General features: G+C 46.4%; 1 protein-coding gene across 1 annotated transcript in view; it reads left to right on the top strand.

The window, feature by feature from the left end:
* Positions 1–16,491, top strand: part of sgsm1a (small G protein signaling modulator 1a) — a 104,139-nt gene that overhangs the window by 67,726 nt on the left and 19,922 nt on the right. Inside the window, exons 12-17 of the mRNA XM_068006063.1 lie at positions 90–219; positions 7,094–7,232; positions 8,130–8,194; positions 9,867–10,012; positions 10,939–11,067; positions 13,099–13,281. Coding sequence (XP_067862164.1) covers positions 90–219; positions 7,094–7,232; positions 8,130–8,194; positions 9,867–10,012; positions 10,939–11,067; positions 13,099–13,281 — 792 coding nt within the window. The remainder of the gene's footprint in view (positions 1–89; positions 220–7,093; positions 7,233–8,129; positions 8,195–9,866; positions 10,013–10,938; positions 11,068–13,098; positions 13,282–16,491) is intronic.

The raw sequence follows: 16,491 nt of genomic DNA, 5'->3' as shown, positions 1-16,491 counted from the left end.
TACCTTGAATCTTCTGACTTGATCTCGGTCCACTTTCCAGCACTCGCAGGTGATTGATGTTGAGACTGAACTTGTTTATCTGGTTCTAGGGCAAGGTTTTCCCAAAGCTGCGCAAACGAAGCCCTCCAGGATCTGCGGAGTCCAACTCTGACAAGGAAGAGGAAGAGGCGACTGACTATGTTTTCAGGATAATCTTCCCAGGCACTAACTCTGAGTTTGGTATGTACCCAATAGACCTGTTAGTGTAAACCAGCCAGTACTGCCTAATAAGGTAAGGTGGGTGGAACATAGGCACAGGAGGAGGTCATTCAGCGCCTAGAACCTGTTCTGCCATTCAGTTAGATCATGGCTGATCTGTATCTTGACTCCATCTACCCAGTTTGGTCCCATAACCTTTAATACCCTTGCCTAACAAAAATCTACCAATTTCAGTTTTGAAATTTTCAATTGACCCCTAGCCTCAAAAGCTTTTTGAAGGAGAGAGTTCCACATTTCCACTACCCTGACACCACCCCTGAACGGCTTAGCCCTAATTTTAAGGTTATACCCCCTTGTTTTGGATGTAGAGTGTTTGCAGACAGTTGGCATTTGCTTGTTTATCCATGTACTAGCCCTTTCCTACTTGGATAATTCAGGAATTTCAAGGGTTTTTGACCACTTGTAATGGGAAAGGCTTAATTATGTATGTAAAACGGTGTTGAGGAACATTGCGTTTCTCCACTGACCAGTGTAGCATTCAGTAAAGAACAGAAGAACCGACGCACTGACACGTGACATAATTGAGGCCGCACCCTGGTCCACCGCACTGGGGCACTGATGTGCTGTGTCACAAAGTGGGCAGGTGTGGGTGAAACCCACAGCTTCCTGCGCAATGACTTAGCGGCCTCAGTTTTGGAAACGCAGGCTGCCCTGGAAATGGTAGGACGTGGCTTTATGCTTGCGAATTGCCGCACGGTAAGTTAGCCACTTCAGCCCTGTCTTGTTGGGGAAGTGCTGAGTGGAGGCTGGATGCTTCCCAACAAAAGGGAAGAATCACCTAATGCTACTCACAGACCTCCTCGGGCCCAATAATGAAATGGCATGGAACAGGTAGTCTGCCTGCCCTCTGGGCCACAGTTGGTGTAGAGAACAGGGTGCTCACAGAAGGGAAGAAGAAAAAAAAAATGCCATGCAATTCCTTCTTTAAAATTGCAGAATTTGAAGCTCCCTTGGTGGTTTTCTGATTTTTTATCCAGTGAGTAGCTGGGCCAAGTTGATTGTGGAGGCCCCAGATTTGATCTCGGGCCTGTGCTGAGTTACCCGGTCTCAGCTAGGTGGTAGTTGAGACGCTCAAATTGGCCTCAGCATCCATGGGTTAGGCAGGGGAGAAGTCTGCTTGGTCTCCCCATCCCGACTGCAATCTGGATTGCTGGAATTGTGACTCTGTATCCTTTCACTCATTTTTCTCAAACAAATCAAAGCCTCTCGGTACGGCACAAGTTCGTTGGACAGTTGGCCACAGTAACACAATCACCGCTGGGGGATTTGCCGGCTAACACTTTCAACTTTTCTGATGTTCCAGTCACATTTTAAGAAGTTTCCCAAAGTCAGGATCTGACTCAGCTATGTTGCATCTGCGGTCGACTCATACAAATATGGTGAGTTGTATGAGGTACCAGAGGGTGCTGGCACCTGTGGAACTGTACCCCAGCGTGAAGTCAATGCTTTCAGGAGGAGAGACAGAGAAAATAGGAAAAAAAAATGGCAGAAGTCAGGTGTAGAGATATTTGACTTTCTGAAGTAAAGTGCTGTGATGTTCAATAGTGTTGAAGTGTCTTTCATTCCTTCTAAAGTCACTCACATTCCCTCCTTGTATCCCACCTCCAGTTACCATCAACCATCACCATCCTTCCACTAGCAGCTTCCAATTGCGTTCCAACGACAGCCATGTAACTGACCGCGAGGAGGATGTGCCTTGCTCCCCTAATCGAACTGTGACGGTCCTGAAACGCTCCTCGAGGCTGGTTTTGAAACATTCCTTAAACTTTCCCGGCGAGTCCTGCCCACCCTTCACCCTACGGAGCCAGAAATGGCATCAGCGTAAAGTTATGCCTTACAACGTGTGTGCATGATACAGTATTCAGTGATGTTGCCATTGGTACCTAAGATTACAGTAGTCATACAGCCTGAGTATGATGAAATAGACCCTCTTTTAGATCCATCGTTCCTCTCCCTGGCTGTGCCTAGCTTGAGAGACATGTCAATTGTCTACACACTGATGGCAGGCATGATCAATCAATTCAGTCTAGGCTGTCCATCTTGTTTTCAGGGAGGCGATTGAATAATGGATCTGAAGTAATCCTACATTCGTGCATCTGAATTTAAGTGGAAGCCTCTGCTCCTCCTTTCAATATTTTTCTTTCAAACAAGTGTTGCGAACACATTGGGCTGTTGACTATCACTGCTCGGGACGTTCCTGTTCAACATTCCTGATGATCACGTTTTAAGCGGGTCTCAAAGTCACACCTCGATTCAGACTCAAGCCAAAAGGGTTCAGAGAAAGTGATGAAGGTCATCAAATCGCAGGAGGTTCTGAGAAACCAGAATCAACTGGGTAGAGTGGAAGAGATAATGAGCCTAGACACTCGTATGGTTGCAACAGTTTGCTTTATTAAATTACTGTGCCTACTATAAAAATAAACAGAAATTATTTGATAAGTCAACAGAGCAGATTTACAGAGCTCACTTTAATAATTCCTTATTGCTAATTCTTGAAAGTTACCTGCAGTGGTTTTTTAAAAATTTCAGTCTCCCCCAATAAAAAATTCTTGCATAAAATAATCTGTAAAAGAGTTGTACAGGATAGATACTGTAAGAAAGGACAGTTTAAAAGTATAAATACACTTGAAAACCAGATTAGTTCGCATATGAAGCAGGGAAATGTCTTCCTTCAAAAAACCCTTTTCCCACTTCAGTCTATCGGAACAGGTCTGTAGTGGATTGAGTGCGGCAGTGGAAAATCAGCTGATATCCCTGATTTATTCTGTCAGGTGGCGGATGTCTTATGGCTGAATCTATCAAACCCTGTGAAACTGTTGTGTCACTCAACTTGCTAATTTCTCTGTTGATTTTAACTGGCGGCAGATGAGAGCTGGTCATACCTGAATCTCTGCATCACTCACTGCCCCAAAGCCTCTCCCACCCAGTGCCTGTTCTATCCAAGGTCAATAATGGTTTATTGGTGAGTTTGAGTGGAAATTCATTACTTTTCCAGTCATCCTTGCTCAATTCTCTCAATCCTCTCTTTTCTTCCTTAATTTAAATATGATATAAGGCAGACTTGAGGGTTTTTTTTTAATACTGAGTGCTGTTTCAACCAAGTTTGGACAGTTTAACCATGAATGAAATGCTAAATATTAATTGGTGAATGCTTGAATGGTAACCGAGGGCCTTTAACATAGGAACAGGAGTAGGCCACTTAGCCCCTCCAGCCTGTTCCGCCATTCAGTCACATCATGGTTGATCTGTATTTTAACTCAATCTACCCGCCTTGATTCTGTAACCCTCAATCCCCTTGCCTAAATCTATCAATCTCAGTTTTGAAAATTTCAATTGACCCCCAGCCTCAACTGCAACAGAGGGTTCCAGATTTCTGTGAAGAGATGCTTTCTGACATCACCCCTGAAAGGCATAGCTCTAATTTTAAGGTCATGCCTGCTTGTTCTAGACTCCCCCACCAGAGGAAATAGTTTCTCTCTATCTACCCTATCAACTCATTTAATCATCTTAAACACCCCAATTAGATCACCCTTTAACCTTCTATATTCAAAGGAATACAAGCCTACTGTATGCAACCTGGCCTCATAATTTAACCCTACTAGCCCCGGTATCATTGTGCTGAATCTGCACTGCACCCCCTTAAAGGCCAGTATATCCTTCCTGAGGTGCGGTGCCCAGAACTGAATGCAGTATCTCCTGATGGGGGTCTAACCAGAGCTCTGTACAGCTGCAACATAACTTCCACCCCTTTGTATTCCAGCCCTCTTGAGATAAAGGCCAACATTCCATTAGCTTTTTAAATTATTTTTTGTATCTGTCTAGATATCGATATAGTGGCCCCCCCTCCGAACCTTTTCCAGGGCTTCTATAATACCCACCAGGTGAGGGGGCCAGAACTGGGCACAGTATTCTAGATGAGGCTTAACCAAGGTCTTGTACAAGGACGGTATAGTATTTTTTGTATTTAATCACACTGGGAATACATCCTAATACCCTGTTTGCTTTTGCTATAGCCTCACAACACTGGTTGTGAATCTTAAGAGATTCATGCAACGTAACACCTGGTCTCCACGCTATAAAAAGGATAAAGAGGCACTGGAGAAGGTGCAAAAAAGATTTACTAGGATGATACCAGAAATGAGAGGTTATATCTATCAGCAAAGATTGAATAGGCTGGGGCTTTTTTCTCTAGAAAAGAAAAGACTGAGGGGTGACCTGATAGAGGTCTTTAAGATTATGAAGGCGTTTGATAGGGTAGACATAGAGAAGATGTTTCCACTTGTGGGGGAGACCAGAACTAGGGGCCATAAATATAAGATAGTCTCTAATAAATCCAATAGGGAATTCAGGAGAAACTTCTTCCCCCAGAGAGTGGTTAGAATGTGGAACTCGCTACCACAAGGAATAGTTGAGGCGACGAGCATAGATGCATTTAAGGAGAAGCTAGATAAACACATGAGGGAGAAAGGAATAGAAGGATATGTTGATGGGGTTAGATGAAGAAGGGTGGGAGGAGGCTCTCGTGGAGCATAAACACCGGCATGGACCTGTTGGGCCGAATGAATGATTAGTTTTAGCTCAACAGAATTTAGTTCTCCTGGAATTTTAGTCAACTTAAATCCAAGGTTAAAATCTCAGTAAACAACCAAAAAATATGTTTAGAAGCAGGCATAAATGATGCACTTTGGTTACTAACTGGCAATATCCTGAATACTGTGTTAACAGAATCCTTTCCCAGCATCTGCGGTCTGCCTCCCTTCCAATCATCTAAACCTCCTGCTGCTTCTAACTTTAGCTGAATGAAATGCAGTCCAACATCCCTTTCATTGAGTGTGTTTCTTACATCAATAAATTCTATCTACAGGTCCTCACTAGATGGAACCACATGTGTATATATATAAAGTGTTTAGTGGTGAATGAGAAATTGATCTCAGCGTTTAATCTATTGAAAATGTTCACTAAAACCTAGTGTATAGATCGTACCCTCGAGAATGGTTTAATCCATTGAAAACTATCACCGTAAAACCTGGTGTATAGATCGCACCCTTGAGAATGGGTTAATCCATTGAAAATGATCACCGTAAAACCCGGTGTATAGAGCGCACCCTTGAGAATGGGTTAATCCATTGAAAATGATCACCCTGTATAGAGCGCACTCTCGTGAATGTGATGGTGAAACTCGGCACTGGTACAATGTGTTGTGGTTACGGCAACTGGTCTGTGTACAAAAAAAAACAAAAAAGGGGCAGGTCCAACTCTTTTCACCAGTAGGGCCACTGCTGCAGATTTTTTTGGTATTGCTATTTAAACTTAACCAAAAAAAACCCACTTCTTTCTTTCTCTTCTGTTGTCAGTATTCAAGTTGTACGGTGATGGGTAAATTACACGCACATTTTACTGCCCTCGAGAAACATTCGACTGAGATGGTTGAGGCAAAAACCAGAAGGACGCTAAAATGAATCGTAGTTTTCCGGAGCTAATTTATCTTTTGGCCCCTTGACCTCTCTTACTTTTTCTCCCCTCACCTCCTGAGGGATAAGAGCTCTCATGCTTGGGGTACTGTTGCACGGGCACTGCAGCTTCCTTGCCCAATTGGCTGTTCTTGGTGTGATTCTAGACGACAAAGTGTTGAAAGGCTATTTTATCGTGGGGGAAATCGCACCAAATACTAATCCTGCCCTCACCTAACCTCCTCTCACGCGCCCTTTCTATCAGCGGTCATTGGACAGCGGTCAGGACCGGAATTGGAACAGCCCTGTTACCGGCCCAGCTGAGTTCAGTAAACTCAGTGAACTTGAGCCCTTCTTGGTCGATAAGCCCTGAGCCATTTACCGAATCAAATTGATGACCACCGGGAGAAGTGGCTTTTTAATCTCTCTTGTTGGTTTTGAGTTGAAGGTATACAGGCAGTTGAAATCTGGCTTGTCTCTATTTCATTTTTTTTTAGTTCTTCTCCTGCGACCTCCCTCCTAACCTTAGCATAATTTTTCTTTTGGTCCAATTTAAATCTCAAATTGACTTGAGCTTTGATCCTTCCCCACCATCCCCCCTCCCCCAGCTTCTATCATTGGACGTACCTACATACACCTTGTACACCCAGATGTTTACACGCATGAGACTGTTGTTGGCTGTTGGTTGCTGCAGACCCTGTTACAAAAGATGAACATTGACCATTGAACAGCTCATGTGAACCAGTGAAGGAGAGGCCACTACTAGACCAATGGTGTGATTCCATATTCTAACTGAAGAGTTCACTTCGTCTTCACTTAGGAACATAGGAACAGGAGGAGGCCATTCAGCCCCTCGAGCCTGTTCCACTATTCATTTAGATCATAGCTGATCTGTATCTTAACTCCATCTAGCTCCATAACCCTTAATACCCTTATCAAACAAAAATTTATCAATCTCAATTTTTAAATTTTCAATTGACCCCCAGCCTCAACAGCTTTTTAGGGAGGGAGTCCCAGATTTCCACTACCCTTTGAGTGAAGAAATGCTTCCTGATATCATCCCTGAACGGTCTAGCTCTAATTTTAAGGTTATGCCCCCTTGTTCTGGACTCCCCCACCTGAGGAAATAATTTCTCCCTATCTACTCTATCTAATCCTTTAATCGTTTTAAACACCTCAATCAGATCAACTTTCGATACTCAAGGGAATGCAAGCCTAGTCTATGCAACCTGGCCTCGTAATTTAACCCTTTCAGCCCCGGTATCATTCTAATAACTTCTCTTTCAGCTTTGGTGCTTGCATCCTCCTGGTGAAGGGCAACTTTGTTTTTCCCCCTGGAGTTGGATGATCGATCATTTGTTTTTGGTTGTTGGATCTTGTTGCAGTTCCCCAAGACCTGATGGATGTGCAGGGGGTCGGAATACCCCTCATGTGGCAGCCAAATGTACGCAAATCCTCCTGCTCCTCTTGCTCGCAGAGTGGGTCATCTGATGGAGGGCCTATCAACGGCTGCAATCACGAGAGGTACGGAGCAAAGCACGGCCAAGATAATTCAGTCCAATTCACTGGCGTGCGAGTGTGGTATTACCAAACTTTTAAGTTCTTGCTGTGCCAAGGGCCAAGGAAATGTCATCTGTGGAGATTGGCTTTTTTGGGTTGAATAACATGAAATTAGATAAATGTTCTGGAATTTTACTCAAGCACCTCTGGTGGGCTTGAGTAAAATTTTGTAAAAACTTCTCCACAGGAGATCGAATAAATTGGCTAGTGCCCATGATGGGACAAATTTAACCTAATCTGTGGAAGAAGTGAGCTGGGTTGAAAACCTTTTTTTTCCCCCCTCTGTTCTCCTACATTCCCAACTCATTGAAATGGCTGCACAAGTTCATTCGTTGTCCTGAACTTCCTAAAATTTATTCTGTGTAAATATGTATGTTCTTGGATTAGATTTTGTTCTTGAATCAAATTTATTTCTCGTGACGTTGCATCTTAGGTGTCCACTGTAATGTTGGATCTCTGCCATTTTGGTTCTTCATTACCTGTTAACCTGTAACATCGCCTTGAGTTGAGTGTGTAGTTTTTCATGAACCAAGATGAGGGGGTTTATACATTGTAGAAAATAATTTGCGTTGCTAGCCTGAATTATGTAAGAAAACTAGGCAGGAGTCCATGCATGGATAACTCAATCATATATAAATGCCCCTGACCCTGGAAAATGGGCAGGGGTTAGAGGCGCAGGCAAGGGGCAGACGGAAGCCCTGTCCCACCAAAGATCTGCCGACATTGTGGCAGACAGGAATTTTGACCCCGATCAGTGTCTAACCATTCAAGCCATGAATGCAATCTGCATCCCCCCCCCCCCGCCCCTGAATTGATTACTGCTCTTTCCAGTGTGTATGTTACTGTGATTTTCCATTACAGGGCACCTCTGAAGATGCTTTGTGACAACATGAAGTACCAGATCCTGTCCAGGGCGTTCTATGGATGTACGTATCAGTAAGATCATGTTCGCTGTGGTGAAGTATTTGAGTAATGTTATTCCGGCTATTTTGCTCCATCACAGTAATGCGTTCATTTTCATCTTGAACAAGCCGGTGTCACAGTATGGGATTCTTTGGCCATTTCCTCAGGGAAAAGACTTGGTTATGAGCAATTTTATAAACATTCGAAAATGACAGACAGGAAAAGACCTTCTGGTCCATCGAGCCTGTTCCAAACAGTTCTGATGCCTTATAAATCACAAAACTTACACTCCCCACCCACTGGGAGCCATGTACTCTCCTAGAAGAGGCAACTACAAAAAAAAACAGGTTTTAAAAAAAAAGCCCAGGCCAATTACGGGGGGGAGAAAACTGGAAATTTGCTCTCTGGCCAATTCCCTTAAGCAATTGAAACTAGTCCAGGAGATCACATTGGCCCTGATTTACGTTACAGGATACCCACCTTTTTGTACACGGCGATCTCTGCCCCAGCCAGAAACAGGTCTAGCTCTCGCTTGAAGGAATGTTTTCTGATCAAAAGCTGCCTAAAAAGGTATTGACTTTTCAGGACAGCACCCTGCTGAGTTGTGACTTGTAGGCGGACGATTGATAATTAATATGTGAGATGGGGAGTGGTTTCCTTCAGAGACCAAACAATAGGCAACTGATTAGCAATGCCTGATCATTCAGGAAGACATGTTGATAAACTCTTTTGATCTCCGTGGGTCAAAGAAAGAGGCTTTATATATATATATAAAAAACAGGTCAGACACCCAGAAAGTGAAGCAGCAGAAAGGCTGCGAAGGAGAGCGTACTTCTGCCCTGGGTTATGGGCGATGTTGGCAAGGCCCATCTCTAGTTGCCCTTGAGCTGTTGATGGTGGGCCGCCTTCTTGAACCACTGCAGTCCGTGTGGTGAAGGTACTCCCATAATGCTGTTAGGTTGGGTGGGGCAGGGGGGTGGTGAGAATCCTAAAGCTGGTTCTGTGACCATTGATAGTTGCTTGTTGAGTTTCAAGCTGTTCTCTCTTCTATCAACTTCCACCACTAGGATGAGTTAAATGATTACTTTTTAAAATTGGGGGCAATTTTAACCTAACTTGCCCGGCGGGAAACCCACGGGATCGGGTGGACCGCCGGTTTCACACCCTGCCTAATATTGCTCTCCGTTGACTTCAAGGGAGAGTAAAATCAGGCGGGGTGTAAAATCAGGCGGGGTGTAAAACCAGCGCTGCCCCCGATCCCGTGGGTATCCTGCCCGGTGAGTTCGGTTACAATGACCCTCTTTATTTCTGGGTCAGACATGGTGCAACCCATCACTTTGATTCAGTTTGAGTTCTAAATGATCAGACTATCCAGACTTCCTCTGTGATCTTAGTAACTGGAATGACAGCGTACCTGGCACTGAAGGTATATATAAGTAACACCTTCATGAATATAAGGGTGCAACTTATACACCAGTGTAGCTTATAGATCATAATCTTTCTGCTTAGATACAATTTTGCAGAGGGGGATGCAGGATCTTCTATCCAGGAGAAAACAAAAATGTTAGAACTACATCTTTGATACTTTTGAATTTGAGCCTTTTCTTAATAAAAAGCTTAAGCTGGCTGGTGGGGTTTGTAATGTTTAAACGCAATAATTGGTTCATTCTTCATGTGAGTTCCTTTCCTTCTCAGGGCTTGCCTACTGCAGACACCTGTCCACTGTAAGGACACACCTGTCCGCACTGGTCAACCACACCATCATCAGTCCAGCCACGCCATCTAACGCAGGCTGCGGACTCACGAGAGAGATTTGGCAAACCTTCCTGCAAGACAAAATGGTGGGTGGAAAGTGAGCAGCCTCAGAACTGCGGGGTTAGAACATTGTGCTGCCATCTCTGGGACCTGGGTTTCGACCTAGGCGAGGTTGAACCTCTCTCTACTGACGGCAAAGGTCCCATTCGAATAGCGAGCTTCAATCCAAATACAGAACACAAAGCACAAATAGGTGATATAAGGGCTACTGCTGATGGGAAATGGAGCGTTTTTACTCCAGTCAGCCCCAACCACCTCCCAGGTCAGGTACACCACAGGTTATATGTGAAGTAAAGCTCCCTCTTCTCTTATCCCCCTGAAGAACAGGCAGTGCCACAGTGTGACACCTGCACATCCAACGGGGACCATTCTTGTGACCTCTTTGAGTGAGATTTAGTGACGGAGGACGCTGGCTGGGAAGGGTGGGGAGGGGAACAGCCAGGGTTCCAGTTCCTGTTCACTCTCTAATGAAGGTGGCACGTGCGGCCATGGGGTGAAGACCACAGCTCAAGTTCAGCTGTGATGCCACCAATGAGTGTAGATGCATTCAAGGGGAAGCAAGATAACTGCACAAGGGAGAAAGGAATAGAAAGTTATGCTGATAGGGTTAGATGAAGAGGGGTGGGAGGTGGCTTGTGTGGAGCATAAACGCCAGCATAGACCATTTGGGCCGAATGGCCTGTTTCTGTGCTGTAGCTTCTACGTAATTCTACATAATCAAATACCCTGTGGACTCTGCACTGTTTAGGCACAAACATTAGAGGGTGTATGAGGTACCAGATGGTGTTAGGCACCTGTGGAGTTGTATCGAAGCAGGAGACATGACCATCTGGAGAAGAGGAGAGAAAACCAGACAAAAAATAATTCTGTGTTTTAAAGAGATTGTGAATCCACTCAAAATGTATCGAGTCATTAGCTTGTCTTGTTTGTTTTTTCGAAAAACAAACTGCAGAGCTACGAGGAACAGGAGCTCCTGCGACTCATTTACTACGGAGGAATTGAAACTGAGATTCGGAAGGAGGTGTGGCCATTCCTCCTGGGGCACTATCAGTTCGGGATGACCGAGGTGGAGAGGAAGGAGGTCAGTAACCGGGAGGGAGGTCAGTAACCGGGAGGGAGGTCAGTAACCGGGAGGGAGGTCAGTAACCGGGAGGGAGGTCAGTAACCGGGAGGGAGGTCAGTAACCGGGAGGGAGGTCAGCAGCCCGGGAGGGAGGTCAGTAGCTGGGAGGGAGGTCAGCAGTCGGGAGGGAGGTCAGTAACCGGGAGGGAGGTCAGCAGTCGGGAGGGAGGTCAGCAGTCGGGAGGGAGGTCAGCAGTCGGGAGGGAGGTCAGTAGCTGGGAGGGAGGTCAGTAGCCGGGAGGGAGGTCAGTAACCGGGAGGGAGGTCAGCAGCCCAGGAGGGAGGTCAGTAGCCCGGGAGGGAGGTCAGTAGCCGGGAGGGAGGTCAGTAACGAGGAAGGAGGTCAGTAACGAGGAAGGAGGTCAGTAGCCGGGAGGGAGGTCAGTGACCGGGAGGGAGGTCAGCAGCCGGGAGGGAGGTCAGTAACGAGGAAGGAGGTCAGTAACGAGGAAGGAGGTCAGTAACGAGGAAGGAGGTCAGTAGCCGGGAGGGAGGTCAGTGACCGGGAGGGAGGTCAGCAGCCGGGAGGGAGGTCAGCAGCCGGGAGGGAGGTCAGAGGCCCGGGAGGGAGGTCAGCGGCCCGGGAGGGAGGTCAGTGACCGGGAGGGAGGTCAGTGACCGGGAGGGAGGTCAGCAGCCGGGAGGGAGGTCAGCAGCCCGGGAGGGAGGTCAGTGACCGGGAGGGAGGTCAGCAGCCGGGAGGGAGGTCAGCAGCCGGGAGGGAGGTCAGTACTGTTTTTGTAGCTGTTGTATGGGTTTGTTAACAAGCCATGGGTTAGTAGACTAATTATGGGTTAGTAGATTTTCAGGACTTTTCCTCTCCTCCTCTATTTTTAATGTATATTTTAGAATAGACTAAGTACATTCTGATTCAGTCTATTTTTTTCTAATTCCAGTATGATTTCCCTGGGGCTCAGAAAGCTCCAGGTTGCTGCCAGTGACAAATAAATGGCAAATCCTGAAAAGTTTTGCTCTCAATTTAACCAGGTTATAAAGTCACTTTTTTTTTAATCCCCCCTTTTCTGATTATGAAATCTCACCCTGAAGCACTCCCCCATGATCAGGACCTCTCTGGGTCAAGGTCTGGGTGAGGGGTGGGGAGAGAAAGAAATCCCACATCCTGTTACCTCCGAAGCTTAGAACATAAGCACAAGACACCAGCAATACCCCAGGACCTTTAAAATGCTTTTGATAAACATCTGATGACCAAGTGAGGTAAATGCACCACCTGTTGTAAGCATCGACTCGATCCCTGGTCTCAGCCAGCGTTGCAGTAACAACAACAACAACTTGCATTTATATAGCGCCTTTAACGTAGTAAAATGTCCCAAGGCGCTTCACAGGAGCGTAATCAGACAAAAATTGACACCGAGCCAGATTGGGTGACTACAACCATGGTCAAAGAGGTAGATTTTTAAGGAGCGCCCTTTGAGGAGAGAGAGGCAGAGAGGCTTAAGGAGGGAATTCCAGAGCTTAGGGCCTAGACGGCTGAAGGCACGGTCGGGCGAAGCCAGTGAGGGATGCAATGGCCAGAGTCGGAGGAACGCAGAGTTCTCGGAGGATTGCAGGGCTGGAGAAGGTTACGGAGATAGGGAGGTGCGAGGCCATGGAGATGTTTGAACAGGAGGATGAGAACTTTAACATCGGGATAAGGGCATTAACAACTAGCCTCAGTGTTCCAGTGCTGCAGAGTAGAAAAGTCAGTCTGGGTCCCCGCTTCTGATCATGACCCAGTGACCCCCGGTGAAGATGTTCAGTCAGGACGGGACAAAATAGCCTGCCAACGCTCACTATTTAGACTTGCAGATAGAGAGCAGCCTCTTGAGCATCTAACTTTGGGGTGGTGGCACCTGCAGAACTCACAAGAATCCATACCTTCAGGAGGGGTGCAAATTGTGGGTAAGGGGAATGCTTTTGATGAAATTCCCAACGGTTGCAAGTTTGCCAGCTGTAATGGTTGCATTTGATTTCTGATCTCTCCCATTCTCAGGTAGACGATCAGATCCGAACTTGCTACGAGCAGACCATGGGTGAGTGGATGGCCTGTGAAGCCATCGTCCGACAGCGGGAGAGAGAGTCCCACGCAGCCGCGTTAGCTAAGTGCTCGTCTGCAGTCAGCCTGGACGTCCAGATCCAACGGATGATGCATAGGGATTCAACAGTTAGCAGTGAGGTGAGGGCCAGGGTCAGAAGTCCAAGTAGATTGAGTGAAGGAGGAAAACCACAAGACACCAAAACAACAACTTGCATTTATACAGCGCCTTTAACGTAGTAAAACGTCCCACGGTGCTTCACAGGAGTGTAATCAACGAAATTTGACACCGAGCCACATAAGGAGATATTAGCTTGCTCAAAGAGGTAGGTTTTAAGAAGCATCTTAAAGGACGAGAGGTAGAGAGACGGAGAGGTTTAGGGAGGGAATTCCAGAGCTTCGGGCCTAGACAGCTGAAGGCACGGCCACCAATGGTGGAGCGATGAAAATCGCAAGAGGCCAGAATTGGAGGAGTGCAGAGATCTTGGAGGATTGTAGGGCTGGAGGAGGTTACAGAAATAGGGAGGGGCGAGGCCATGGAGGAATTTGAAAACAAGGATGAGAATTTAAAAATTTTCAAAGCACCAGGATACTGCTGAAGTCACGTTAAATGTATTCATCAATCTAAGCACTTGCTTTAAGCATTCACATGGGTTTATAGGTTAAAAAATTTTGCATCGGTTCTGTACAACCCATAAATCCATATCCCACCGTGGCAAGTTGTGAAATTGGATTCAGTAAAGTCTGGTAACCTGTGAGTTGGCACCTGACAAAAATGGCCATGAAAGCAGCCAGACGGTTCAAAGAAGGGAACATCCCACCCCCATCGCGTCTGGCATGCATGTGACTCCAGTCCAGCACTACGTGGTTTACTCTTGAATGCCTTCTGAAGTGGCCTAGCTTGCCACTCAGTTGTAAAGTCACTAGAAGGTGACCCACTACTATCTTTTAGAGCAAATAGGGACGGGCAGTAAATGTGGCCTTGCCAGAATTGAAGAGAACAAACCAACCAAAAAACGTTAAGTGGCTCATTATGCCACTAAAGCCAAGAGGGTAAGGAAGGCCCCAGGCTTGACTCCTATTTTTGTGCTGAGTTAGCTGAGCTCAACTGCAGGGTGCTATAGTCAGCCTCAGCGCTCCTGGGATAGAAAGAGGAACAGAAGTTATAGGGAGTTCCCATTCCTGATCATTATCCAGTAGCTGGAAAGTGTGGTTCTTTGTGTGGTTCTTCAGGAGAGGACACATTTGGGCTTGGCTGAGATGCCCTTGTTTGTCAAACAGCCTGCCAAGACTCGCTATCCAACTTGCTTGGGAAGAATGGCCACCTGGTGACCAGAGGGTTGCTGGTCTCCTAAATTCCTGTCGTCTTCCTCCTCATGCTTCCCTCCCAACCTGACGTTGCCGCCATCGTTCCCATAACACCTATTGCCAAAGCTTCTCGAAGCAGTAACGCCCTCCCCAGCAACCAGCGACCCTTCCCCCACAGCAAATACATTCTAAGCACGATGAACTAAAGTGCCAGTTTCCCAGTTTGGTACGTTCTGGTACGAGGAAATTCAAATACAGAAAGACTTGAGAAAGAAATTTCATTAGAAGATTAAAGGTGATTTGATAGAGATGTTTAAATTATGATGGGATGGAACAGAGTAGATAGAAACAGACTGTCTCTAGTGATTGAGTGGCCTGTAACGAGGAGCCATAAATATAAGATTAAATGTAAGCCTCAGGACAGAGAGCAGGAGAAACTTTATTACACTGAAGGTTGTGAGGCTGTGGAATGCACTACCAGAGTTAGTGATTTTTTTTATTCGTTCATGGGATGTGGGCGTCGCTGGCGAGGCCAACATTTATTGCCCATCCCTAATTGCCCTTGAGCAGGTGGTGGTGAGCCGCTTTCTTGAACCGCTGCAGTCCGTGTGGTGAAGGTTCTCCCACAGTGCTGTTAGGTAGGGAGTTCCAGGATTTTGACCCAGTGACGATGAAGGAACGGCGATATATTTCCAAGTCGGGATGGTGTGTGACTTGGAGGGGAACGTGCAGGTGGTGTTGTTCCCATGTGCTTGCTGCCCTTGTCCTTCTAGGTGGTAGAGGTCGCGGATTTGGGAGGTGCTGTCGAAGAAGCCTTGGCAAGTTGCTGCAGTGCATCCAGTACATGGTACACACTGCAGCCATGGTGCGCCGGTGGTGAAGGGAGTGAATGTTTAGGGTGGTGGATGGGGTACCAATCAAGTGGGTTGTTTTGTCCTGGATGGTGTCGAGCTTCTTGAGTGTTGTTGGAGCTGCACTCATCCAGGCAAGTGGAGAGTATTCCATCACACTCCTGACTTGTGCCTTGTAGATGGTGGAAAGGCTTTGGGGAGTCAGGAGGTGAGTCACTCGCCGCAGAACACCTAGCCTCTGACCTGCTCTTGTAGCCACAGTATTTATGTGGCTGGTCCAGTTAAGTTTCCGGTCAGTGGTGACCCCCAGGATGTTGGTGGTGGGGGATTCGGCAATGGTAATGTCGTTGAATGTCAAGGGGAGGTGATTAGACTCTCTCTTGTTGGAGATGGTCATTGCCTGATTGAAGCAGAGACCATGTCAACATTTAAGAATAGGTTAGATAGGAAAGGGGAATAAAGGGATATGGGAACAAGATGGGGACCATGAGATTAGGAATACTGCTCACGTGGAAGGTAAACACCAACATGGACAGGTTGGGCCAAACAGCCTGTTTCTGTGTTGTAATTTCAATGTAGCTCTGACACTTTGCCCTTCTCTTCCCCTCCGTCTGCCTGTGCATCCTTCCTTTCTTCCTTCTCATCTTCTCCAATCCCCTTCTTCAGCCCTTCCTCTTTTGCCCCTTCCACCTTTCCCCCCGAAACTCCTGTGCCACCCGCCCCGCAATTGGCCTCTCCTTCCCCCATCTTCCCTCAAACCCACCCTCACCCTTCCACCTGACTCCAAATCCCCATCCCCACCACCGTCAGCAGAAAGATTTCTCCGGGGATAACGCTCTCTGCCTCCTGTCTCCGCACCCACTGCCTAATCTACATGGCTTTCCCAGCACTGAGCTGAGAAACCTGGCATTCAAAGTGAGGAATTAGAATATATTTGCTGACTTACAATTGAATATAAAGAGGCTGCTGCAGTTTGTAGATTTAATAAATAAAGTTGAAGGTTGTGAAATAACCATATTGTGAAAGTTTCTTGGGTTTTTTTTTTACTTTGTTTTAACTTTTCTCCTTCAATTTTCTCCCCTCTCCTGAAGGCATTGATTCCTTCATTGGGCAGTGGTCTCCCTCCAGCATCTTATCCAAACGCCCATTATTTATATGCGTATCTGGGCAGTGAATGCAGGCTGGCATTCTG

Source organism: Heptranchias perlo, chromosome 25 (assembly GCF_035084215.1).
Source record: "Heptranchias perlo isolate sHepPer1 chromosome 25, sHepPer1.hap1, whole genome shotgun sequence".
Lineage (NCBI taxonomy): Eukaryota > Metazoa > Chordata > Chondrichthyes > Hexanchiformes > Hexanchidae > Heptranchias > Heptranchias perlo.
Note: the sequence above shows the minus strand (reverse complement) of the source record. Positions and strands in the feature narration are given on the sequence as shown.